Source organism: Scardinius erythrophthalmus (assembly GCF_964197995.2).
Source record: "Scardinius erythrophthalmus genome assembly, chromosome: 24".
In the NCBI taxonomy this organism is placed as follows: Eukaryota; Metazoa; Chordata; class Actinopteri; order Cypriniformes; family Leuciscidae; genus Scardinius; species Scardinius erythrophthalmus.
Window position 1 is genome coordinate 11,257,867 of NC_138244.1, and position 27,621 is coordinate 11,285,487.

Here is a 27,621-nt window from a genome sequence, read left to right on the forward strand (position 1 = left end):
CAGGGTTTGAATATTGAGTTTAATTTTGAGGAATGAAACAGTTTTCAATTGTTCCTCTATACAGTATGGCAGCTCATTTTGTGTCTGTTATTAGATCAGACAGACTATTTTCTGTATGCAGTTAGACAATTTTAAAAAGGGATCAGAGGGTCAGTGAAGGTTTTAGGGAACTGAATTCTGAGCACAAGCAGTATCACTTGGTCGGTGGAGCGATTTGCAGATATAAACACATGAACGCATTCATTTTTTCCGACTTCCACCTGAGAGAGAGAGAGAGAGAGAGAGAGAGAGAGAGAGAGAGAGAGAGAGAGAGAGAGAGAGAGAGAGAGAGATTGTAGAGTTAAGCATTTTTGTATAACTTTGTATAATACACTCATAATTCATAAGCGTAATTGGTTTTGGTAGTCCCTTATTTATGTATCATTGAAAAAAAAGTCTAAGGGATAGCTGTTACAAATTCACAAATTCAAAATCCATAAGGCCTAACCAGTTCGTACAAATTCGTACGAGTGACTAAAAGGTGGCTAATTCATACGAATTTTTACGACCTCACACGATTTGTCTAAACCCACGTGATGGGAAGGTTTAGGGGTGGGGTTCAGGGGTATGTCAACTTGTAAATATGTACGATTTATCAAATATTGTAGGAATTCGTATGAGTGAGGTCGTAGGCCACCTCGTAAAATTCTTATCAATTGCCTTGAGATCGAGTTGCATTTACCTTGAACAAATAGTTTGTTCCTTCTAGCACAATCTGAGAAGAAAATCTTAAAGGAACATAAAGTGTAAATGTGATTCCAGCCATCTTCTGTACATCTTTCCTCATCTGAAAAATGAGACAAACATTTTATGTTAATCTACATTATTATTAATATTATTTTTAAAATGACTGAATTTATTAGTTTAGAATCAGAAAACACATATAAAAGAATTGACTTTAAGTGAAAAGTAAAGCCGAATTACAAATAATAATGTAACAAAAACTGCATTTACCACATGAGTGATTTTCTGTCTCCTACCTTTATGCAGATGTTCTTCACGTCTTGATTGACGATGTCCACTGGGCTCCATGGAGATTCTAACATTGCAGAAGTCAATGTCATGTTGGTCAAAGCCTAGATGAAATAAACTGTATTATCAGGCAGTCTGTCTCACAGATTGATTCTGATCCACCATTTATGCTGCCAAAATCGCATGACATCAGTCGTCATTGTAATTCCATGTGATCACATCAAAGGGGCCGAATGAATAGGCGGAGTTTCACTTTGGGGTGTCGTGAAATTTTCAGTTCCGGTGAAAAACTGTTCCAGTGGGTGGAGTATAATGTTCATTATATTTCTCCCGTTATTATATTACTCGTTAAGTGACTTATTTTTTTCTGCGGAACACAAAAGAAGATATTCTGAAGAACACTGGGAACCAGTTGAACCAATTTTTTGTGCCCATGACTTACAAAAAACATAATTGAACACATTGTTTTATGTACAAAAAAACATAATTGACATAATTTTTCAAAATATGTTCCACAGAGCAATGAGACCTGTTCAAATGTTTTTGAACAGGTCTCTTCTGGTCATAAAGGCTGCATTTATTTGATCCAAAATACAGCAAAAACATTATTACTGTGAAATATTTTTACAATTTAAAATAACTTTTCTATTTGAATATATTATAAAATGTAATTTATTCATTTGATCAAAGCTGAAATTTCGGCATCATTACTTTAGTCTTCAAAGAATTGATGAATAAAAAAGTAAAGCAAACTTAGAATCAGAGCATGATTTTATGGAGTAAGAAAAGAAAAACATTCAAAAATGCTTTTTTTACATGTACAGATTCAGTATGTGTGCTGATCATTTGATTATGTCTTGTCGTTTAAATGTCATTATCAAAAAGAAATTTGGTTTTCATGATCTCTCTGTCAACAGTAGTGGTTTGCTCTTTATTAGCATTGATAGTTCCACTGTCGCTGATTTGCTGATCAAGAAGCATTTATTAGGGGTTCAAGCACATTGCTCTGAAACCGTATTGTTATTGTTAATTTTCCCATAATGCAGCATTCTCCATCTAAAGCTGATCGGGCAGACCGAACCGTAAGTCGTAGAGACTTGAAACTTTGAGGGCTGGTAGTACTACTACTCACACCACCTACAACGTCACCAAGGCACGCCCCGAATGGCCTGTCGGGGGCGCTACAGCGCTCAAAAGTAAGAAATGGCTCATAACTCCTGAACCGTTAGGCTCAAGTGTCTTATATCGTTGGAATCCTCGGCTCAAGGCAGACAAAATGCATGCCTCGGATTTGCTCGTCACCCTGGGAAAATCTTCGGGTATTTTTGGATTTTGTTTTTTGCTCGATCGGAACCAAACCAGTAAGAGCTACTCTTACTAAAATGGCTATAACTCATGAATGAAATGAATGAGATATTTTCACCAAACTTGGTACACATTTGTAAGATCTCAAAAAACATGGCCGCCATCGGCCAATGAAGTTTGATCACCTCTTAGACAAGCTTACCGGAGGCCGATCGGAATGAAACTCGTTGGGCATGTTCGACTCATGGCCCTAGAGGTCTGTAAGAATTTTTTAAGAAATCGGCTAATAGTTGGAGCTAACGACTTCTATGCCCTCTGTATATACAGTCTTATGAAACTTACATTGTTTGAAAATATTTATTACAATATTAATATAAAACAGATATGTTTCTAATTCTGCGTATATCTGAAATATTAGAATTTTTAGGCTAGTCCACTGGTAGTGCACATAGGAATTTACTTTAATTCTACTTTACTCTTTCTCCACCACTGACTGAATTTTCCAGCTATCCATGTTTTCACTGTTATAAGGTAGGGGGCGCTATGACACAACTTCTACAGAATCTCCAGATCAAAACACAGGAGAAGAAGAAGCTGAAACAAGTGATAGAAGATTGCTCACTCAAATGTAAAATAACGTGATCATCAAACATTAAATCAAAACTGCTTAATATTACAAAATGAAATGAAGCGTAACCCATGAAGAGAAAGCGACTGTGAAGCTTTGGGGGTGTTGGACTCGATCTACTGCACCTGTGTTTTGATCATCATTCTGATTCTGATCAAGGCGTAGTCTTTGACAAAGATTTGATTTTCTAAACTTTTTTGTTTAAAATATTGCCTTTATCAAACTTCCCGACATTCAAGTGTTGATAAAAAAGGATGCATGAAGCAAATAAAATGTTTTTAAAACTAAGGTACAGTTAAAGGTATTTTTCAAGTATAAAAAATATCTACATATGAACATAGTAGTATACTGCAAGTGCTAAAATAATATATAAATAGTAAACTAAAAGTATAATGGTATGTTCACTTAAATAAAACTAAACTAAAACTTAAACTAAACTAGTAGTTTACTGAGAGTACACTTCAGTGTGTAGGCTACTTTCATAAACTAAAAAAAATACTACTTGTATTAAAATAGTAAACTACTAGTATACTTATAAGTTCACTTGTAGTACAGATGCATTACAAATGAGAAACCTAGCTGTGTACTTAAAGTTTACTACTGTTACACTTATAGTACACTTAAACGTATACTTTTATATTCTAAAAGTGGGCCAATTTAGTCCCTAGCAGTATTGAAATAGTACACTTACAAATTTACAAGTACACATTGATATAATTATACTTGCTACATAAAGTATACTTAAAAATATACTTGAACATTACTTAAGTATACTTCATAAAATTAACTTGAAGTATACTTCTTTTTCATAAGGGAAATCATGCTAGAATCATGGTAAATCATACTGGAACATGGTAAATCATGGTAAACTACGGTAAATCATACTGTTGTTGTTATTGGTGTAGTTGTTGTATTAGCAGATGCAGCAGATGTTCTTCTCTTGTCCACTTTATCAACATGGTGGTTCACCCAGGTGGTCTCTGGATCTACACAGATCTCTCTACCTGCTAATGTCTGAAACCTGAGGGGGGAAAAAAGGACAAAACAAGATTTAGATCAAAGTTTTTTAATGGAGCGTCTCATTCAGATTGACTTTGCAGTTTGAAAATGAAATAATGTTTAAGATGACACTCACACAATGGCTCGTTTGGCACAGTTGCTGCTGGTCCAGAAGTAAGACTTCACCAGTTTCACAGGAATCTTCACATTACTCAACTCTCCACAGCACTTTGATTGTGCCGCTTCAATTGCACTGGTCGCTGAAATATGAAGACAAATAGGCCTATCACAAATCTATACATTCCCATCACCTAATGCAACAAATCAAACTAAACCTTCCATAAAAAATCTGAAAACAATTAATTTGATCTTAATTATCATTCAAAGAGTCCTCACCGCTTGAAGTCTTCGGCACAGAGCAGAAGAGAACCAGGAAGTGTTCTACTTCTTTTAAACAAAAAATAAGAAAGTATACTTTCCATCTACATTTTATATACTTCTCAAAAAATACTTTTTGTACTTCTCAGAAATATACTTAAAATTACACTTATACTTGACTTATACTGAGAGAAAAGGCCAAGTATATTTGACTCAATCTTTTGATCGAGAAATACTGTCAAGTATAATTAAGTATTCAAAGTATACTTGGCTTGTAGTTGTGTTGACTCTTTTGATCGAGTAGCCTATTTGTTTACTTTTTAACATAGTTTTTCATAGTATTATGAAACTTACATTGAGTGACAATATTGATTAAAATCCTGCGTATCTGAATTTTTGTGTAGGCTAGTCCACTGAAAGTGTACATAGGAATTTACTCAAATTCTACTTTTCCAGCTATCCATGTTTTCACTGTTATACGGTAGGGGGCGCTATATGACACATCTTCTAGTACAGAATCTCCGGATCAAAACACAGGAGATGAAGCTGAAACAAGTGATAGAAGATTGCTCACTCAAATGTAAATAACGTGATCATCAAACATTACTGTAAACAGCGTGTAAATCAAAACTGCTTAATATTACCAAATGCGTAACCCATGAAGAGAAAGCGATTGTGAAGCGTTGGACTCGATCTACTGCACCTGTGTTTTGATCATCATTCTGAATCTGATCAAGGCGTAGTCTTTGACAAACAAAAATATTTTCTCATCTTTTTTGTTTAAATTGTTGCCTTTCTTTATAAAACTTACCGACATTAAAGTGTTGATAAAAAAGAATGCATGAAGCTAATAAAATGTTTTTAAAATTAACGTACAGTTAAAGGTATGTTTCAAGTATAAAAAAATTATATCTACATTTGAACATAGAAGTATACTGCAAGTGCAATAATAATATATAAATAGTAAACTATAAGTATAATGTTATGTTCACTTAAAGCAGTGGTTCTCAATCCTGGTCCTGGGGACCCACAGCTCTGCACAGTTTGTATATCTCCCTCATTTAACACACCTGATTCAGATCATCATCTCGTTAGGAAAGAGCTCTGAACTGAACTGGGTGTGTCAGATAAAGGAGACATATAAAATGTGCAGAGTTGTGGGTCCCCAGGACCAGAACATTTAATATATAGCCCATCGTTTACATTATTATTGATGCAGTCAAAAACTCCTCAAAACTACTCTGCAACCAGGCCAGAAGCTTTGGCTCAGTTTGGCTAGCTTACGTTTTCTTAAACTAAGGGAATGTTAGTGGGTATGGGAAGGAATGAAGATGTATTTCTTCATTTTTATTTTAAATACATTTAAATTTGTTTAGTTTATTTTATTTTAAATTATATATTATACTGTATTAATAGTCTTTCTAGTTACATTAAGGCTACATGTATTAAAGCAGAGTGCTCTGGGTAATATTTTATATCCTGTCAAAACATACATTATTCATTGCCATTGCATTTGTATTTTTCAAACACAAAACACATTTCATAAGCTGGAGTGTGTACTCTCTTGTGTACACACACACACACACACACACACACACACACACACACACACACACACACACACACACACACACACACACACACACACCTTAATAATACTCTAATATGTAATTTGTTCACAATGTCCCATGCACCACACAATAAATAATTATACCATTTTGACTAGACACATTCAAAATGCAAAAAGATTTGTTTTTCCAAACTGTTTGGAGCAATTTGTTATATTTTTGTAATTTTTGTATAACTTATTTGTAATTTTGAAATATAACATTAAAGAGTATATTTGATGTGATGAATTGCTCTGTCATTTATCAGATTTACCAATTGTTATAATTTCAATTTGGGCTGGTTAATTATGAACAATGGGTAAAATTCGGGGGGGGGGGACATATGGGGGCGGGGCTCCATTAGGGCTCCTCCCCTAACCGCATGTGATCTCACTCCAAGCTTTTGGTAAAACTTGAGAACCCTGCTTAAGTTTACTTTATAAAATGAACTTGAAGTATACTTCTTTTTCGTAAGGGTCTACAGATCATTCGTTAGACACTACATCAAAAAATGGAGAAGACAGAATCCAAAGCATGCAGTTACAAAAAAAAAGTATATTGTAACGAAGTAATTTTCAAATTATGTAAAAAAGTAATAGTAGTAATGTAATAGTAATTTTCAGCAATTGCATTATTTGAAAATACAGTAACCCAACTTCTTGTTACAGTAAATTCAGAAGAGTTGTGCAACTGCAGAATCAAGGTCAGTGAGAGAGATTTATTCTCCTTCAGCATCATGTCTTCATGTTGGTCCGGCCAGATGACTATTCATATCACAGGCAATGTCATCTCTGCAGGCAAAGGGAAAACCCCTAAAACCAGATCCAGCCTTGATAACATTCTCCACACATACTCTTCGTCCTCTTCCTCTTATATTGTTTCCATCCATTATTGTTATCAACATTAAGTGCAACTTTTTGAGTCAATTTTGGGATATTATGTACAGTTGGTTTGGTCACATAGAAAGAAGTGTGAACAATTTTGATATGTGTGTAAACGATGACAATTACCTGCCTGTGTTTAGTATTTTGATACAAAAGTGCATCACAGTGTGAAATGTGTTTTAGTGAGTGGAAAGTGGAAAGTTTTGAAAAAAAGAGTGCATGACATTTGCAAACAGTGTTTTACCTACCTGAACTTGTTTAAACGTACAGTATGGAATTTTTCTCCGCTAGGGGTCGCTAAACTCTTTACAATAACAAAGGCGTAGTTTGATGACGCAACATTTGCTAAGAATTATGGATCTTGTCGTCAACGTCAAGCCGACCGATCTAATAATGTTTATGGATGAGTAAATACATCAATGTTGTACAATACAATCATGACTGTGATATGAAGCAGGTCGGGATTGCTAAGAGACAGCTATCAGCTCCACACGCGACGCGAGTCCCGCGGATATAAAAGGAATATGGACATTTCATTCTATCGAACTACACGCAAGTGCAGAATTACAACTCACAGGTCAGTTTATTAGACAAATTAAACTTGCGAGGTAACGCAGCGCTGTTTCACTTGGTCTAACATTACACTATCACACTAAACTGCATTTAAATGTGTTGAAATTTATGTGTTAGTTTGTCTGTATGAGACTAGCAGTAAGCTAGATCAACATTAGAATAACATACAGATCATATTATAACATTTTATCATTGTTGAACTATATAACATTGATTAGTTTTATGTAAATGTGCTCACCTGTTTAATAAAGTACACGTAGGAGCGGTCGAAGTCTCGGACGTGGAGCTCTCGTTTATATACTGTCTATGGGAGCTCTCGGCATCTCGAAAACACCGCGCTGATATTGATTCTCGTTTTAGTTCTCCTTTTTTATCCAAAGTCTGCTTGCCATGGTCCATAATGTTTGAATGAAACAACAACAGCGTGCAAATAGACATTGCGAACTACACAGTGGTCCACGTCTGTCGCCTTGGTTACTATCAGAGGGCTCTGGTTGCTATGGCAATACGAGCGGAAACCAGGGACAACGCGGATATGACGCCATTGACGGCGACAAAACGGAAATAAAGAAACGGTCCGTGTCTTCGAATTAAATTACAAATTTCTCCTGGTTTGAAAGTTTTTGGAAACAGTCGGGATAATGTAAGTACACAACTAAAAAAAAAATATAACATAGATATAGTGATTTTTGCTATTTTTAAAGCAAAAAAGTTATATATTGTGCCTTTAATGTTTTACAGAAAGAGTGATTTATTCGACAAATTGGTTTAGGCTATTGAGAATTTGGTTCAGAGAATGGGGTTTAGTGTTTTAGCAATTCAGAAAAACTAAGAATTTTCCTAACTTCTTTCTTCTGTTGAAATTATAGTGATTTGCAAACCAGCCGCTTTAATAATAAATCATTTATCGGGAGTGTTTATGTAGGTTGTAGCTAGGTGACACAGAAACTATTTCATGACATTATATTTAAATGTATTTTGAGGAAGCGAATTTAGCCTGTGGACTCAACTGCATGAGGATTCATTAATTAAGATATTGTTAATTAACATAACATATTATTAACATAAAGTCAATATAGACTATGCCTTAAAGGAACCATATGTAAGAAATGTATTTCAATTAATCATAAAATGGCCCTGATATTTCACTAGACATTAAGAAATCATGTTCATTTTAAATATCACTGACAACAGTAGTCCGGCCAGGATATTGTCATTTAAAAGTGAAGTTGCAGCCCTCAACTGATGTTGATGTTGTCATGTTGTGTTTTGGTCTGATGCTCCACCCTCCACCTATCTACCAATCACGAAGTCAGTAGTGTTTCGGCATCCGGGTTGCCAGCTCTGCTCTAGTTACCACAGCTGCAGCTACAAACGTGTCGGATAAAAAATGTCTAACGTTACGAAACCTAAAAGACCTGGTTATGAATCAGAAAAACGTTGTGACAAAGTCCGAAATAAAACAAGGATTTGTATAGGAGATGCCTTTGAAAGATGGAGAAAACAGAGAAGAATTTGAAGACAGATGCCAACGTTGCTAATTTTCTCCTGGACAGGTAAGATTCATCTATGTTTGGCTAACTTGTACTTAATGTAAATGGACATTTCAAATATTCATGACAGTCGAACAAAGTTATGCATGTTCGTGCAAAGTAACGTTACGTTAGCGCATATTGAGGAGGTGGGTTATCGAATTGAAAAGGTAAGGAATTGTTTGGGAAATAAAAAACGGCGAGTCGTCATTGCTAACATTAGAAAAAAAACTTACTGTGTTGGACTCGTCACTTGCCATTGGAAGCTCCTTGTAGCAGCCTACGTTCCTGCTGGATCCTGCAGCCAAGCTGGCAACTTCGAGTCAGGGGGGAGGGGGAGGGGATACACCGCTCTACAGTAATTTGAAAGTGATTGCAGTACCAGTTTTGGCCACAATCTTACATACGGTTCCTTTAATACACTATCCTATTCATCATTTCCTGAATCCTCAGCTTCTGGGGATGTCCCCACCAATTTCAAAATCAAACTTACACCTGTAGTGGATAGGTGGAGGTTTGGGTTGTGCATCTCTTTTTGGCAGGATGGGAGGAAGCGCTGCTGGGGTGATCATGGATTCGGAGGATTGATATGTTGAGGTGGGCTGGAGATTGGTGGAGTGAGATGTCGGGATGGTATTTGGGAGCGGTGTAGGGCGCAGTGAAGGAGGGCTGGTGTGGGGGGGCAAGAGGGTTGCGTTGCTTCTGTTGGCACTCCACTCCTGTTAATGCGGAGATGGAACAAACACGTTTAGTAAAAAAAATTAGAGTGTTTTAGAAGTATAAACAACATAATTGTGGCTATATGTTGCATTTTCAGTGACTACGCTCACACTTTTCACTTTATCCCTTTATCTAGTTTCACACAAAATTGGATTTTAGGGGTTGCAACCCTGAGGGGAAAAAAATCACATTTGAAATGTTTGTTTAAAGTGTTGCCATAATATACAGGTTAAAACATTATGGGTTATACTTTATTTTAAGGTGTCCTTGTTACAGTGTAACTATACATTCAAGTACTAAGTTTTATTAATTAACAACATGTAATTACTATAAAATTAGGGCTAGGGTTAAGGTTTGGTTTAAGGTTAGCTGCGTGTAATCATGCATAATTTACCATTGTTAGTACATTTAACTGGATATCTGAAACAAGGGCACTGTAAAATAAAGTGTTACCAAATTGTTAAGTGGAATTAGAAATTAAACAACACCTTTCAGAAAATGGAAGAGCTGGAGCTGTTGACGAGATAAAATGTTATATTATATGTTATAATGTTATATTGCAAACTAGTCCTAAGTTTTGTGGCGCCTGATCGGAACCAAACTAGAGCAGAAATGTTTTCTGAATATCAATAATTATTGAAAAAAAAATAGAAATTTCGATTTACAGTTGCTAAGGGGCGCCAAAACGTACGCTGTGGGCGGAGCCACTTTTACTTAAATGGGTATATCCATTAGAATCATAGTAAATCATACTAGAATGTGGTATATCATGGAAAACTATGGTAAATCACGCTAGAATCATGGTAAATCATACTGGAACATGGTAAATCAAGGTAAACTATGGTAAATCATGGTAAACTATGGTAAATCATACTGTTGTTGTTGTATTAGCAGATGTAGCAGATGTTGTTCTGTTGTCCACTTTATCAACAAGGCCGTTCACCCAGGTGGCCTCTGGATCTACACAGAACTCTCTACCTGCTAATGTCTGAAACCTGAGGGGGAAAAGGACAGAACAAGATTTAGATCAAAGTTTTTTTAATGGAGTGTCTCATTCAGCTTGACTTTTCAGTTTGAAAATGAAATAATGTTTAAGATGATACTCACACAATGGCTCGACTGGGACACTTGCTGCTGGTCCAGTAGTAAGACGTCACCAGTTTCACAGGAAACTTCACATTACTGAACAGAAAACAACACTTTTCCACATTAACTGGTTGGGGAGCTGAAATATGGAGACAAATAGGGCTATCACAAATATATACCATGCTCACGCAAAAAAAAAAAAAAAAAAATCATCTGAAACAATTAATTTTATCTTAATTAAAAATCAAAGAGTCCTCACCGCTTGAAGTCATCGGCACAGAGCAGAAGAGAACCAGGACCAGCAGAAACATCAGGCTTCTCATTCTTCAAGATGTTTGTTCACAATGATGCAATGAATGAAAGATAAGTTTTCTTGAGTTTGAAGATTTCAGAGCTGATATTGCAGGTCCTGTTCAGAAGGCCGAAGAAACAGATGAGAATTTACCTCGAAACAAGGGAAAAATGAAGAAGCAGGACACATCTGCACTGTCACACCTCCTCAGATGGTGTTTATTTACAACATTCAGTTGGTTTCTGTTACTTCTCAAAAGCACAAATAAAATATTTAACAATCTTAACTTATCTCAGCGTCCCTTTTTCCATAACAGTCCAATTTAGGATAATTAATTATATTCTATTAATTCTATTTTATTAATTTATGCTATACATAAAATAATCACATTTTATCACTTGTTATACTCTGTTATAAATAATTCACAAATTTCCCCTATAAGAGTGGATTTACAAAAGATTCATAATCTATGCATGTTGTTCTGGTTTATCATGTGATAAGCAAGTGTGCCAAATGGAGTAACGATGTGTCTTTGCAAAGGCTAAATGGTCGCAACAAAAAAAAGTGTCACACTATTGTTCGCGATCAAAAATGACCACCATTGAAAATGAAAGGGAAACAATATGAAAAATACAAAACAATGCAACTTGTTTTTAATCGTTACATTTATTAAATATGTTGGATAATTTCCATGTTTTCCTCATGGGACTACGAGGGCACAGGAATAAAAATAAAATACAAAATAATACAAAATAATAATGATGGGCAAGGATAAATTATTGACTGATTGAGTAACGAACGCACTTTGAACACTAAAGTTCACTAAATCACGGTCACAGTTTCCGTTTTAATAATCATGTAACCCTTACATAATTTTAGCATGAACAAATACAGGCAACATTAGGCTATGTCACCAGAATTAGCTACATAATGCTATTTAAAATCGATGGAGCAAGAATCACTTTTGTCATTTTAGAAAACTCGAACATTAGCCTGGGCCTACCTCAAAAAACTAAACAGATGGATCCTCCAATCTCACCAACGCCACGGTTAATATTCACAATCCATTGCAATAGCCTAGTCAAAGTATAATTCAATTTAAAACGTGTTTTTATTCTAAAATACCCATATTTCACCTTTAAGAGGAGGAGAAATGAAGCAGAAATCGTGTCCTATTCGTCACCGCTAGTCTGATGGTATGAGGAAGCAACCCAGCAAACATTTGGACGTTTAATGACCGTTGAAAAGACGTCCGTCCGAGACGTCCCGTCATGGTTGAAAAATAGTTCCAAAATGGAAGTTGAACCGACGTCATTTCTGGCCGTGAATTCCACGTCTCTTCTGGCCGTGAATTCCACGTCTCTTCTGCGCGTCCCTGGACGTCTAAATGCGTCGTCATATGTGTTTAAATGTGTTGCTGCATAATTTAAGTGTATATATAAGCCTGCATATAAAATAATCACACACCTATTGTGTAACATCGTGAAAGACAATCAAGTCTTGAGGTTTAGCCTACACATCTTGACAAAGGTTCTAAAAAGGTCCAAAATTGGTCCAGTCAGACCTGAACGTCAATAAATGTTTTAATCACGTGGACATCAAAAACAATAACACTCTATTTGTAAACATAAGCAAAAAAGAAGCATGTTCTGATTAAGCACAACATTTTATTGATATTGAACAGCCAAAATTTCTCTTTATTTTTTTTCAATGTTTAACATTTCGTGAGCTTAGAATTATAAGGTTCTATCTCCACTTTTGGTTGAAATTGAGTTTTTGACAATCTGATCCATTAGGTGTTTATTAATGCCTGTGTGGTGTTATTTTTGTAAAAAAAAAAAAAAAAAAAATTGTTAGTAGTTATTAATAAAATAAAAGGTTCCATCTCACAAAACATAAACCGAGTTTAAAAACTTTGATGCTCAATAAACTACAATAAACGGAGATAGAACCTTATAATTCTAAGCTCTCGATTTGTTAACCAAACTAAAATACCAATTGCAAAATACTGAATTATTATATAAAGATAGTTCACCCAAAAATGAAAGTTATGTAATTTACTCACCAAATTCCAAACCTGTATGAGTTTCTTTCTTCTGCTGAACACAAAAGAAGATATTTTGAAGAATGTTTGTAACCAAGCAAATAGAGCATCCACTGACTACCATTGTTGGAGAAAAAAATATTATTAATGGGAAGCGACATCTGCTTGGTTACAAACATTCTTCTAAACATCTTTGTGTTTAGCATAGAAAGGTATACAGGTTTGAAACATGAGGTTGAGTAAATGATGACAATTTTCATTTTTGGGTGAACTATCCCTTAAACACATTGTTTGGCTCATTTTTGTATCCACCACCCCCAGCTCTTCCTGGAGCGTGTTTCAGGTGTTCTGCCATTGCTGCATCAATTTCAGTGTCTGTAGCATGTGGGCTCCACCTCTTCACAGCATCTAAGGGAAGAGAATATATTTCTTTTTAAAATAAATGAAAATTAAAAATTTGAGGTAAATGACATGCACTTATTTTCAAAATATTTGTATGGTCTTCAGCTAAATTCAAAACAGCATTTCTCCCCTGCCTCTTCAATACCACTGTGGTGCCCTTGAGAAAGACCCTTAACTAGGTGTGTAACAGTGAGAAAGTGAACAGGACATTTCTGATAAAGACAGGTGGGCTGTGATGTCCCCTGAATAGACATGTTTAGCAATTCTAAAATTACAAAATATTTTTAAAGCAGTTACTGAAAACATACATGTTCAAATCCAGCTAAACATTTCATTCTACTTCAGATAATTTACTTTCTGAAAGAAACTCTCAAAAGGCTACATTAATAATTTACAGTAATAACTTTGACTGTATCATTAAACATACTTTATACTATGGTACCGTTGTATAAGTTCAAAGCAACTTTTAGCCTACTAGCTAATTTTAGCCAAACTCAGTTAACGTTAGCCAATTTCAGTTGACAATGTGGGCATCATTTCTTTCGGTTCATTCATGTCAAACAAGTAAAACTCTAGCACGTGAATCTAATAATACAAAATGTACGTACCCAACAGTAGATTTTTAATAATATGGGCCTCAATTCCTCCTCTCTTCGTGGTTGTTCAAACTTCAGTGTTCCGGAGTGACTGAGTCTATGGGGAAAACGCGTTAACATCTCGTGAGATAATCTAACCTATCGCGGGATTTGGTAATGTCGGGAGATCTTTTGTTACATCTTGGCAGCACAGTTTTGGCAATTACATCCAACTCAGACATAAATGGTGACCAGATATATTTCTGTTTTACATGCATACATTCCATAAAAAAAAAAACAAAAAAAAAAAACACAACGTATCAGGTTGAAATAATGACTAAAATGCAGAGGCTTTGCATTCACTTAACCACACTGGGAACTGTGAGATTATAATTTATTTAAACAAGATAAAGTAAATATATTTACTTTGTATACAATTCGTGTATTTCATAAAGATAATTCCTGGGGTTTTTTTTTTCTGTCTTGCTTGACTAGATGTGTAAAGGACGTCAGTGGACGTGTATTCACAGCCTTGACGTGTAAAGGACGTCAGTGGACGTCTTCACACCTCTTAAAAACTACTTGGGCAATTAAATTAATTTTTGCAGTATTAACCATGCAAGGATTAAGCACAGCTTTTGCATATTTCACAAGGATTCCATGATGGAGGGTCATGATGGACTATAAATGCACGTGTAAAAGACGTCGCCAGGTGACGTCCTCTCACCCGATACTATAGACGTGTAAAGGACGTCAGTGGACGTATTCACAAAACTTATTAAAACTTTAATTTAATAAAAAATGTAATTAATTATTGCAGTATTAACCACGCAAGGATTAAGCACAGCTTTATCACAATTGATTTCATAGAGGGTCATGATGGACTATAAATGCACGTGTAAAAGACGTCGCCATGGTGACGTCCTCTCTCACCCGAAACACAACATGGTATATATTGAACTACACGTAGCTAAAAGTCAAAATAACAATTATACATGCAACCTCAGATAACTGTAGACATGCACACATGTATCTGAATGCATTTTTAGGAAATGTTCTGTGTTACATATTTTTACCGATTTATGCCGTCATACCGCGACTATTTTTGGCCAGGGACACGACGTTGCCGTCGGACCAATGTTTGCTGGGAAGCGCAGATCTCCCAGCTTTCATCCGATATGAACATGCCAAAATAAACTACCCTTTGTATTGTCCACACAAAAGTCACTACACAGTCAGAATTTCACAACTCCACACTGTATTGAGAAAATAATCCCGTTACTTCTGTTAACTGAGCCATGAACAATTTACACAATTGTGTAGCCTACATATTTGTGTGCATAGGCCTATAGCCTATGACTGATGAGTAATAGGCTATGTGTTATGTGTTATAAAAACGTCTGAGCACATTGAGATAGGCCTAGGGTACGATATAGGCCTGTACTTTTCTCCAAAATTCATTCTTGTAAATCCCTTTCCAAGTAGCCTATTAGTTTGTAGATTTTTTTCCCCTTTTTTTTAGTGTTTACTGTTCCTTTACCACATTCCTTTTCTGCTTTGTCGCTCATGCGAGAAGACGAAAATTACTTTTCTTTTAGATTAATAGAAAATGCGCTTCAGGAAATCAACACACGGCTTCTTCACTTCTCCAGTCCTGTCATGCTGCCACCGATTTCAAAGACCAGGATTCAAGCTTAAATACACGTTTGAGCCGTTTTAACTGAAAGCAATTACACTAACAGATCTTAAAATATATCAGTGACATTGTTTTATCTCAAGATGCTCACCACTAATGTTTTTTTTTTCTAAGGCACATTTAAAAAAGCCACTTAAATTCACTAACTGAACTAAAAAGCATAATCCTGGCTTAATTTGCATTACATTTATTCATTTTGCAGATGCATTCATCCAAAGCGACTTAATATAAATCCTGTCTGTGTGAAGCCGGGTCTACATGTCATAAATCTTCATGATCATATCTGAATTTTTACCAAAACTCATGCTCTAAAGAACACAACCACTTCTTCTTTTTTATAGTTGCTTTTCTTACTCTAATGGAGAAGCTAGAATTATTCAGCCAGTTAATCTGCTGAAATAAAATCTACAAATGTAAAGTCAGGAAAAGTGCAGCTTTTCTTTCACTTGTTAACTTTCACTACATTCACTAGACAATTTTATTTTAGATCAAACTAAAATGATAAGTGTCTGGACCTTTCTGAAGATCAATCCAGACATCTGCAGGGTCCTTCAGGGTCCACAAGACCATATGTGTTCCTCTACTTGTACATTCATTACAAACTGGAATTTTGTAACAATGACCGAACAGAAGCATTGCACACAAATGTTTGGTATGGCATTATCTATCTGTAGCCTAGCACCCTTCTACTATCTCATCCCAATGAAAGCCCATCAGACTGAGAACTTTTATCAGTAGGTGGCAGTAGATGACTGCAGAACACTACCAGGTGCTGTAGGCTACTGTCTATCAAAAGCTTACCATGCTCATGTTGTTCTTCGTTTAATGATTTACAGCATTTACAGCATTTTCATATTTATATTTGCCTTCAGTGGTTTTAGTCATATTTAGATAATTCCCATAAATCTCAATGAGAGATTTAAAAATCAAAATCATATTGTAACAACATCCAAAAATAAAAATAAATCAAAATCCACCACCAGATGTCAGCCGAGAACTCCTCTTATTTAGGATCTGCCAGTATGAAAGCAACTGTATCTCTCACCCACTGTACTTCCCAAAACAATGCGTATCTCTCCAGACACATTTATCTTACTTCCATTTTTTAAAGAGGCGGAAATCCACTCCATTGTGAAGGTATTTTATTTGCATACAAACTGTTTAAAACTTTCAGCATTTCATGAAGCTCAACTCATAGTCTGACAAAAGAGTTTACGACGGCTAACTGTTAGCAAACTATAGTTTGACTCTGAACTACATTTTTAGTTCATAAATTAAAATGAAATGTACAAGTACAGTAGCCTTTATGACTCTGTACCTCTGTATTGATTTTATAATGACTTTGCAATGTAAACGATAAAGTAGGTATGCATGTAAAGTATGTACATACATGATATATTAGTGACCAGACTTGAAATCTCAGGGTCCATGGCCAGAAAAAGTTTGAAAACGCTTAAGGCCAAATAATATTGTTGCCTATATTGTTGAGAGGGGAATACACAGTATGATTATGACTAAGCCATCAAAATCAGCCAGTCAGTGCCCTCTGTTGTTCCTCCCGAGGCTTAATCCTACATAGTTTTAAAGTTCTGGCTTCTGCCTCTACATGGTCAAATCATACAGCTACACACACACAGTATCTGGATCTAAAATAGACAGTGCCACTTCCTAGTACCAACATGACGTTTGTTTGCAGGGAGAAAGGAGAACCAAGACTGGTTATATTTGAAGGTAAACCTTCTCAAGTTCAACAGTGAAATACATGACCACAAACCAGTGTGGTTGAAAATGATCACTCACTGTACGTCAGAGTCAAACTTTCCATCGGGTGTAGACATGAACAAAGCAACGGTATTAGTGGTACTGTACACTTTGTATCTCGTGCTAGAATGACGAGTTGTTTAGCAGTAGTGAAATCAATTATGATGTAAACTGTGCTTGCCTCATCTTCATGCTCTTCACATGCTGTTTATTTTCAGCGTCTAATGGAAGCATAGAAAAACATCAAACAGTGACAAGTCTATTTTTGTCTTTTGTTTTATTTTTCCTGTATGTTTCATAAGGTGTTAAAGGGATAGTTCACCCAAAATGAAAATTAGTCCATGATTTACTCACCCTGAAGCCATCCTAGGTGTATATGACATTCTTCTGTCAGACGAATACAATCGGGGTTATATTTAAAAACGTCCTGGCTCTTACAAGCTTGATAATGGGAGTGAATGGCCGTTTGACTTTGGAAGTCCATTAAAGCGAATCTATTCATGATTAAAGTGCTCGACACGGATTAATAAAGGTCTTCTGAAGTGAAGCAATGCGTTTGTGTAAGAAAAATAGCAAGTTAGCGATTAAAATAACTAGCTTCCGGCAGACAGCCGTACGCATCTATTTACGCCACAAGAGTAACACTTGAATTTGCACAACTTAATGATCCGCATCTAGCACTTTAATCATGAATAGATGCGCTTCCAAAGTCATACAGCCATTCACTCCCATTATAAAGCTTGGAAGAGCCAGGACATTTTTTTTTATATATAAAACTCTGATTGTATTCGTCTGAAAGAAGAATGTCATATACACCTAGGGTGGCTTCAGGGTGAGTAAATCATGGGCTAATTTTCATTTTTGGGTAAACTATCCCTTTAATAGCAGTGTTTAGGTCCTGTCAAACCAGTGTTGATAACTATAATGATAATGATAGGCCTATATTACGTTTTAATAATCGTTCCAACTCTATGAGATTAGCAGAGTCCACATCAAAACTATAACAATAGTGACACAGAGGAACGATATCGTTGTAATCACTTTCAGAACGATTTTATTTTTTCCAGCTGATGAATGATAAAAACACTGTGAGCCAACATGAATCCATACTGCTTTAAAGACGCCCAAGCTTTTAAAGCGACAGACAACAAAACTGCAGTGAGTGTTGTAAACAGAAGGTTATCATGTGTAGGTGTGTGGACATAACCTACGCTAATTGTTATAGTTACATTTATAGTTATCATACTTGGTGTGATCAGGCCATATGCCAAGTACATTGCACGATTTTAGCCCTGATTTTCACTCGCCGAAATTTTGTGGAAATCGCCGACAAATTCCTAAAATCGGAGGCGAATCGGTACTTGTTCACGTGAGTGACAATCACACAGTGTATGATCAAAGACGCGATCTGCCTTACAGATGACCGTGAGATATTTACATGCTTAATATCTGGACCTGCCTGCGACTCATTGGTTGCATCCGAAATCACATACTTCCCTATAGGTGAAAAACAGTATGTGACTAAAGAAGTATGTCCGAATTCACAGTACTTATAAAAGAGTAGGCTAAAGTACCCGGATGATCTACGATTTCCGGTGAGATTCTGAAGTGTAGCCTACATATTGGACACTTTACTATCCCATGAGGCCACTGGAGAGGATTCATGAATGGCAGTGAAGCCACATAAATGACGCTGGTAGGTCAACTGTTAATGACAACATGGTGAATACATCCTGATTACATTAACACTATACACATTTATACTTTTTTAGTGGTTGCGAAGTAAGGAAAATAATAAACTTTTCCATATAAAATTGCTTACTGGACCTGTAAGGCAACAAAGTAGATTTATGTTGCCAAATTTCCATAGATCGAATAAAATACAGTAGGTTGCTCAAATATGCAAATATGAATAGTAATTAGTTTGTACAGAATGTACATTAATCTCGAAACTTGACAACCTATGTAAGTGTGAACTGCGTGTATCATGACAATAAAAAAGTGTGAAAAGTCAAATCGAGATCCAGAAAATCTTTATTATGAGGAGGTTAGGTTAGCAAAAACTTACATAAAGAGAGATAATCATTACATTTTTCTTTCTAATGACACAATAAAAAAATATTCAAACTCATTTAATTTTCTTCTATAAATGTCTATCCTTTGAGCTATAGACTAATCATCTGCAATACTTTAGTTTCAGCACAAAACACTCTCATTAGAAATAAAACAAATGACAGACGAGTACATTCTGGATTGTTTAACCCCATAGCTTCAATATGCTGATCAGTTAGTGACAATACATTTGTCGGTGAGTACAATATTAGCATTTTTTCTTTTTTCTTTTCTCAGTTTTGCTCAGACTCCACACTTGTCCTGCTTCCAAAACAGAAGTCCAGAAGTTGAAAGACGCAGGTCAACATGATTACAAGGTGCCCTGGCTCCCGATGCGCATGCGGTCAATGGTCTCGATCTGCTTCTGTACCCATGAGTCACTGGGTTTGGCACACACCTGACGGCCCTTCACAGTCTTGAACCTGTAAAGAGAATTTCAATACCATCAAACACACAGGAACTTGCTCTGCTGGTCAAACTAGTTCAAATCTACTTAAACATAATTACAAATATAATAAACACAATACTAATATTAATATATGAAGAGTTCAGATGCAAAAGCCTCTAAGTGCCATCTGAAATTTTCTTCTTGAATGATCATTTTTATCAAGCTTGTAGATTTAAGTTCAGTAATTTCACTTAAATAGCAATGAAAATGACCTATTAATTGTCATTTAAGTGAAATTACTGAACTTAAATATACGAGCTTGATAAAAATTATCATTCTAGAAGAAAATTCCAGATGGCACTTAGAGGCTTTTGCATCTGAACTCTTCATATAATAATAATATTTTTTCACACTGAGGTCCTCCACATATAAACACTGATATATTGTTGTTACACTTACAGTACGGCTTCTTTAGGGCACTGCTGGCTTGTCATGGTGTAATCGACCACTGCTTTGGTTGGCAGAGGACGGTCCGTGAAGGAGAAACAGCATCTTTGTGGTGAAACACGCATTCCTAGATTGAAGAAAATTTGTACAAATCTTTAATATAAAATTGTACATTTTGTTTAAATTTTTTATAAAAAGTTCAATATACAACTAGAATGTAATACAATATACAACTAGGTCTCCATACCTTCACTGAGGCTAACTGCGCACAGAAGCACCGCCACTGCGGAGAAGATGACGAAGCGAGAAGTAGTCATTCTGGCTGTTCTGTTTAACTAGATCGCTGGGTGAACAAAGTGTCTGTTGAAGCTCTTCAAGCTGGACTTGATGCTGTATGGCTCATGCCGTCAGCATTTATACACTTGTTCTGTGATGGGGAGATCCCTTCATGGGTGGATTTTGAGGAGGGGGATTTTGATTTTGAAATTCCACCCACACAGTATGAAAGTACAGCAGAATCTGTTGTCGTATCAGAATCACACGTGATTATGTCCGTCACAAGTCATATTTAGACATTTGGCTAAACAATGCTGTCTCGCTTTGAGGGACAGCCCTAACAGCTAACCTTTCACTTCCTCTTTCGCCTCAGTGGCTTGACCAAAAAATAAATAAAAAATGGAGTACTGAACACAATGTTCCATTATTCTAGAAGGAAAATAGATGCAACATGAATTTTGAAGAATGCATATGGAATTGCAAAGGAGGACACATTTGTTATCTTTGCCAAATAGTGTGGATTTTAAACAGAAAAACACATGAGAATGATAATAGTTTAGTTAAATATAACAATTTGGCTTGAGGGCCAATGAGACGTGCCCCATATGGATGGACTTTTCATTTTTGGGTGAAATATATCTCCCAAGTCAAATTTTAAAATATTATTGTTATTTATAGGCCCTAAAGGAACATGCCGTTGAAAAAAAATCTAGATTGGAGGAAAAATTATGTCAGTGCTTTTGCATTCTCTTGCAAAAGAGCTTTTTTTGTGAGCAAAGCAAAGTTTCTTGGGGGAACACAAAAGTATTGGGATTTATTTTTTTCTCCCATCTCATATTTTTTCCATCATCATGATTCCGTATAATATTAATAATAATAATTATTATTATGTAAACATCTTCAACTACACTGTAAACCCCAATGTTTTCATTACAGTTTTTCTCAATTGCTAAAACACTAAAACCCACTGGCTGAACAAAGTTCTCAGTTGCCTGAACTCATTTAGCTTATTGTGCAGTCTGTTGTCAATACCTTAAACCATTTCACATGGTAAAACACAATTTGCAGATCTCACTTAGACTTTTCAGCAAAACTCTAAACACATTCTCATTCTCAAAACACATTCTGCACTCTAATGCACATGTCATTCATACTGGTAAATACAAGAGGCAACAGTCAAATACAAATAGAGAACTAATCATTGATTGAACACAACCACTCAAAACTGATTTAACCTGTTTCAAAAGATGTGACACAACCAATATAAGTCAGTTCAGAGAGCAAACAGGTTGTTGAAGGTGGCAAGGAGAAAGTCTGAGAATGGATAGAAGAAACAACGTGAGAGGACGGGGATGAGTGCGTATGCGAGGTGGGTGACGAGGAGGAAGAGGAGGGGGGCAAGAAAGAGGAAGAGGGGGAGGAGGGATAATATTGCTTGTGATGTTGACGAAGTGCTCTGGCCTGGCCTGACTCAGCCCAAAGACAAGAAGAAGCACATTGATCACATGTTTACTCCTTTGAATTTTGTCCCTTTTAGTATTGTAGTCTGTAATACAGTGCATTGTAGGCTTTATACTGTACAATGAACAAATTGTATGGCATGAACATTGTTAACAGTGCCATTTGTTACAGTACTGACTGCTCAATAGATTTTGACTGGTTGCAGGTTCATATCAACAAAGAACAAGAATTACTGTATCACAGAGACAAAGGACAAGTTTGTGAGATGCAGGGTAAAAATAGGGGTACAAGGAGGAGGAGGAACAAAAAAAATTGCAAAGAGCAAAGCAGAGTAGTAATTTCTGATATATTTTGAGCTACTATGATAGAACGTTTTCGTTCATCAAAAGACAATGACGGAAATATATGAAATTTGTTGAAATATGAAAAATTGACTTCTCCCTGAGAACTATATGTTTTGAACAGTGTGTTTTTTATTTTTTGGTGTATTGTTTACTGACTGCTTGATAGTCTTTATCATTTTGATCACTTTGTCTGATTTGAGAGCAGTGTTTGACTTTAAACACAGGTAAAACTGTTTTGAGGCGAAAGTTTCATTTTGCGAGAGGAGTCAGAGGTTTTGTGAATAGTGCTTGAAGATGAGGTTTTGTGTTTAATGTTTTCAGAAAATGGAGCAAGGTTTCAAAAATTGTGTTTTAGCAATTGAGAAAAACTGTAATAAAGAAATCAAGTTATCGCAACTTAACATTAGCAAGTTTTGACATCAAAAATTAAACAGATGTGTTTAATGTACTCATTTGGCAGCAAAAATCTTTCAGATTGAGATTTTAAGTGTTATGAACTCAAAATTTCAAGTTGTTTAAATTATTCGCTATGTCTCTGTTTAATATGATTGGTCGTGCCTGAATTATATTTTTGTTAATCATGAATTTGCTGATGCAGAGGCACTGACGCTGCATAAAAACAGTAATTTCAGTCATGGCCACTACCGTCAAATACGATTGACAATTAGCATTAGAAATTTTTAATCAATTGATTTAATTACTGCAAGTATTTTTTACTGATTAAATGTTAATATACGATGTTCAGACTGTACACATTATAGAAGTTAAGATATGTAATGTAACCCTAATAAAGCTGTTGATGTGAAAAACAAAACTTCATTTAATGATTTATAATTTATTCAATAAAATTTAAACAACAAAATATAAACTGGCAAGTTTGAGTTTAGTCCATTTGCCTTTTAAGTTATCTTTACTTAAACATTTAAGTTAATTCAATGAGAAGACCACATTACAGTAGGTCAACTCAATGAATTGAGGTTAAATTTACCCATTACTCAAACTTACGCAACCACTTTCCTCAAATAATTTGAGTAGTCTCAACTTATTAGGGTTTACAGTGTATCCTGTAGTCATAAGGGAATGCTGGAGCCAAAATAATAATAGTAGTTATTATTATTTTTATTAACCATATTTTTGTATTATTGTTACTGGTAGCATAAATACTTTTGATTTATTTAACAGCATCTCATTTCGATTCTAAATGAAAAATACTCTAGTTGGCTAAAACCCAGTTGGCGCCACGTTGATAAGGCCCTAAATGCCCCATCAAGTATCACTTCCTCTTTCAAAATGGGTGCTAATGACAAATGTCATCAGTCACTTTAATAGTGTGAACTTCTGACATTTTCGCATGTAGACACACGTGGACAGTTTTAACTATGATTCAAACACCCCCTCATCTGTTAGAAAAGACCAAGCAATCTTGAGAAATACTTGTTTATTAAAAATAATTGCCAACAATTAAAATAAATTGTTCAGCATCCACCAAATCTCTCACACACCTGTTGAATAGTTGATTAACAGATGTTGATGAGTTATAATGTCCTATCATTCTCTGACTCACTATATTTACACATTTACATTGTCATAATGAAACATTCAGATGCTTCAGTAAGTTTTTTGTTTATTTCTATCATGGGGATTGTTTTAAAGCCACTTATAGAGCTCAATACTCAAATGTATGTTAAGGTACATTCCTGATGATTCACAAATCAGTGCTTTATTCTGCAGAACTATCAGCTAATGTAATAGTCCATTTGATTTTAAAGAATTTTTTACAAAGGGGAAACTTTTTAGCATCCATTACTCATTCTATCCCAACAATTCCCAGTGGACTTTTTTTTTAGACTATTTAATGTAACAAAGGTATCCCATTGTTTATTTTAAGTTTGAAAGGAACCCTGTTAATAACTTAATGGTAAATTTGTGTTACAAAATGCAGGGGATCTTTTTAAAGGGGCTTTTTAAAAAAGGAATCTCTATTTTTATCGTACTGGATTTGATATAGTACTGCATTAGCAAACCTAGAAAAGGTTTCTTTAGCTGAGACAGCATTAAAATAGGTTAAATAAGAAAATATACAGAAAACAAATAGTTAAAGCAGAATGTTACAATAACATTCCAACATTCCAATACGTTTATCATATTATGTTGCAACACATTATTATTCAACATTATATTTATGCTGATGTATACAAATATATGTTCTCATTAATACAAAAGGGGAACAGCTTCTCTGTCCACACAATCCCACACGAAACCTGAGGTCTGGTGATCAGAGACTTTTGTCTGTCCCCAGATCACGATTGAAGAATAGAGGAGACAGAGCCTTTGCGATTGCTGACCCTAGGCTGTGGAACAGCCTTCCGGTTTACATCAGAGCGGCTCAATCTCTAACTGTTTTTAAATCCTCCCTTAAAACCTACTTTTTTTCTTAGCTTTTAATTCATTGTGAGCTTTTGTCATGAATGTGTGGTTATGTCCTTGTTCTGTATCCTGTGTATTGTTCAGCACTTTGGTCAGCTAGTTTAGTTAAGGATTTTGGAAGTGAACCACTCACTCCTAAATATTTAGGAGATTAAAATACTATGTATCTATGACATATTAGATAATTTACATTACATAATTTAACCTAAATATCTCTATTTTAGTAAAATGAGAAGTTACAGATGCTGTCAAATAGCCTACCTACTAATATTGGATTCACAAATACACAATCGCTAGCATTTAAAATAACTAACTCCACAACTGAGACTGCCCTGCTCTCGGTTATTGAAGCTCTGAGACTGGCAAGTTGTGGAGGGGTTAGGTACCTAAGGGCTCAATCTTTAAATATATTAAAAGTATATTAACATCATGCCTTTACCTATCTTCACAATACAACTTTTAACATACTTTCAAATAATTGTACTTTAGTATATTTTCAAAAAATATATTTTAGAAAAATATACTTGAAGTGAAAATTCTGTTTTATTTTATAAAAGTGTATTTATTTGCACTTTATTGTATATATATTTTAGGTATATTTTAACTGTGTTCTGGAAATGATCATTGTAACAATGCATTGAAAGTATACTTTCAAAATACATTATAGTATACAATAGTATTCTGTCCAAAGTATAGCTAAGTATTATTTGTCTATTAATGTGCATTATTGAAGACAAAGTGTGCAATTTGTAATACAGGCTTATGGTCTCGTGGGCAAGTGCGCCGCTGTGCTTCGGGAGACCCGAGTTCGAGTCCCAGCTCGTGGACCTTTCCTGATCCCGTCCCCCAACCTCACTTCCTGTCTAGCTACTATCCTATCCTAATTAAATGCAAAAACTCCAAAAATAAATATATAAATACACTTATGGTATATAACTTGTATGTTTCGAAGACATTTGTAGTGTACTTGTAACAGAAATAAAGTACACTTTAATATCACTAATCAAAATTAGTCCCTACACAGGTGTATACTTGAAGTTGTTCCAATTTAGTACACTAAATACACTTAAAGTTATGCTTTACTACAATTTAATTACAACTAAAATATACTTAGTACAAAATTAGTTGTTTCAAAATAGAACACTTCAAGTGAACTAATCATTAACACACTTGAAGTTTTCCCACCAGGGTAGTGCTTAGACCACTTCGCTTCTCCATCTAAATGTCATCACTTGGATCTGTTATTGTGAAACATGGCTTTTCCTATCACTCCTACGCTGATGACACACAATTCTACCTCTCATTCCAGCCTGATGATCCAGCGGTTGCTGCTCGCATCTCGACCTGCCTGACAGACATTTCCGCAAAGACAGAACTGCTTGTGGTCTCGGCCAACACAACATCTCCATTTAGCTTGGCTCATCAACCATAGCTGCTTCTAGGACAGCCAGGAACCTTGGAGTTGTGATTGATGATCAGTTAAACTTCACATTGCTTCGCATTGCTAGAACTGCCTGATCCTGCAGATTTGCCTTATACGGCATTAAGAGGATCAGGCCCTTCCTATCACAGCATGCTACACGACTCCTTGTCCAAGCTCTTGTTCTATCCAGACTGGACAAATGTAATGCTCTCTTGGCAGGCTTTCCAGCATGTACTGTCAAACCTCTGCAACTGATCCAGAATGCGGCAGTGGTCATTACCGAGCCAAAGAGAGCACACGTCACACCTCTCTTCATCAATTTGCACTGGTAGTCTCCATTTTCAAGAAACGACTAAAGACGCATCTTATTCATCAACACTTGACCCATTAATATAACACTTACTATTATATTTATTAAAAAAATATATATATTAAAAACTCGCTACGTATACTGTGCCTATCTGTGCCTGTACTGGGACTTGTCACAGCACTTACATTGTTGCCCTATTGTTGGTTTGATGGCTTCTTGTTCTCCTCATTTATAAGTCGCTTTGGATAAAAGCGTCTGCTAAATGATTAAATGTAAATTAAACTACAGTAGATACTTTGTGTGGCAACAAGCCAAGAATTTTGATTGTAAGACAATACTAAACAAGTACAGAAATTTTATTATGATTAGCTTACCAGGTTGTTGTAGGCCTTTGTAATGAGTCACATGTTACTTTACTCATTCAGAATTGATTTCAGTTTCATCAGATTTGCAGAGCCTTCAGACCAACATAAATGTTAGTTTTTGTTCCTTTAAACGTGTGGAATTCTATTTTGATTTCTTATTTCAGTGCGTGCCGTGCACTGTAAAGACCAGAAAGAGGAAAATATTACAAGAGCGAAACAGGAAAACGTACAAAAAAAGATCACTGAGAGAGGAAATGCACTACTCTGACGCCTCAGCCAACACAAACATGCAGTGTTAAAATGAATATTGTGCGTCCTGCGATGTGTAAGTATATTTGTGATAAGCAGCTGTGCCAGTTTATTCTTAAAGTGACAGCAGCCTAATATGTCATTAATGTTAATGAAATAAATAAAAAAACATCATCATCATCTACATTGGTCGAGAGGAAAGTGATGACGACAGCTTGAAGTGATGAGAGCTACATTTTCTTTGACACACATGTCAGAAATATGTAAACATAAGTTATGCTCAAGACAAACTTGTTAATTTAACTTATATTTTTCATATTTTTGAC

At 35.5% G+C, this 27,621-nt stretch overlaps 2 protein-coding genes across 2 annotated transcripts; both read right to left on the reverse strand.

The window, feature by feature from the left end:
• On the reverse strand, positions 1 to 27,293 carry LOC308685110 (uncharacterized protein). Its single transcript, XM_081356646.1, has 10 exons — positions 27,056 to 27,293; positions 10,983 to 11,132; positions 10,745 to 10,862; positions 10,512 to 10,632; positions 9,411 to 9,636; positions 4,080 to 4,203; positions 3,830 to 3,965; positions 1,020 to 1,115; positions 722 to 826; positions 1 to 260 (listed from the first exon to the last, which is right to left on the reverse strand). The coding sequence occupies exons 2-10, from the start codon at positions 11,044 to 11,046 to the stop codon at positions 132 to 134; spliced, it is 1,119 nt and encodes a 372-aa protein (XP_081212772.1). The 5' UTR covers positions 11,047 to 11,132; positions 27,056 to 27,293; the 3' UTR covers positions 1 to 131.
• On the reverse strand, positions 19,510 to 21,490 carry LOC308685112 (monocyte chemotactic protein 1B-like). The gene is made up of 3 exons (XM_081356648.1): positions 20,688 to 21,490; positions 20,453 to 20,567; positions 19,510 to 20,027 (listed from the first exon to the last, which is right to left on the reverse strand). Exons 1-3 carry the CDS (start codon positions 20,755 to 20,757, stop codon positions 19,916 to 19,918), a joined length of 297 nt encoding a protein of 98 aa, XP_081212774.1. The 5' UTR covers positions 20,758 to 21,490; the 3' UTR covers positions 19,510 to 19,915.
• Positions 27,294 to 27,621: the final 328 nt, after the last annotated feature.

Bases quoted from the DNA above. Each gene is read 5' to 3' on its own strand.
- LOC308685110 (XM_081356646.1), bottom strand. From the start codon at position 11,046: ATGAGAAGCCTGATGTTTCTGCTGGTCCTGGTTCTCTTCTGCTCTGTG. The intron at 10,633-10,744 runs GTGAGTATCATC...TTTCCCCCTCAG, and splicing joins TGTCCCAGTCGAGCCATTGT to GTTTCAGACATTAGCAGGTA. The intron at 827-1,019 runs GTAGGAGACAGA...CTCATTTTTCAG, and splicing joins TGAAGAACATCTGCATAAAG to ATGAGGAAAGATGTACAGAA.
- LOC308685112 (XM_081356648.1), bottom strand. From the start codon at position 20,757: ATGACTACTTCTCGCTTCGTCATCTTCTCCGCAGTGGCGGTGCTTCTG. The intron at 20,568-20,687 runs GTATGGAGACCT...TCTTCAATCTAG, and splicing joins CGCAGTTAGCCTCAGTGAAG to GAATGCGTGTTTCACCACAA. The intron at 20,028-20,452 runs GTAAGTGTAACA...TTCTCTTTACAG, and splicing joins TGCCCTAAAGAAGCCGTACT to GTTCAAGACTGTGAAGGGCC.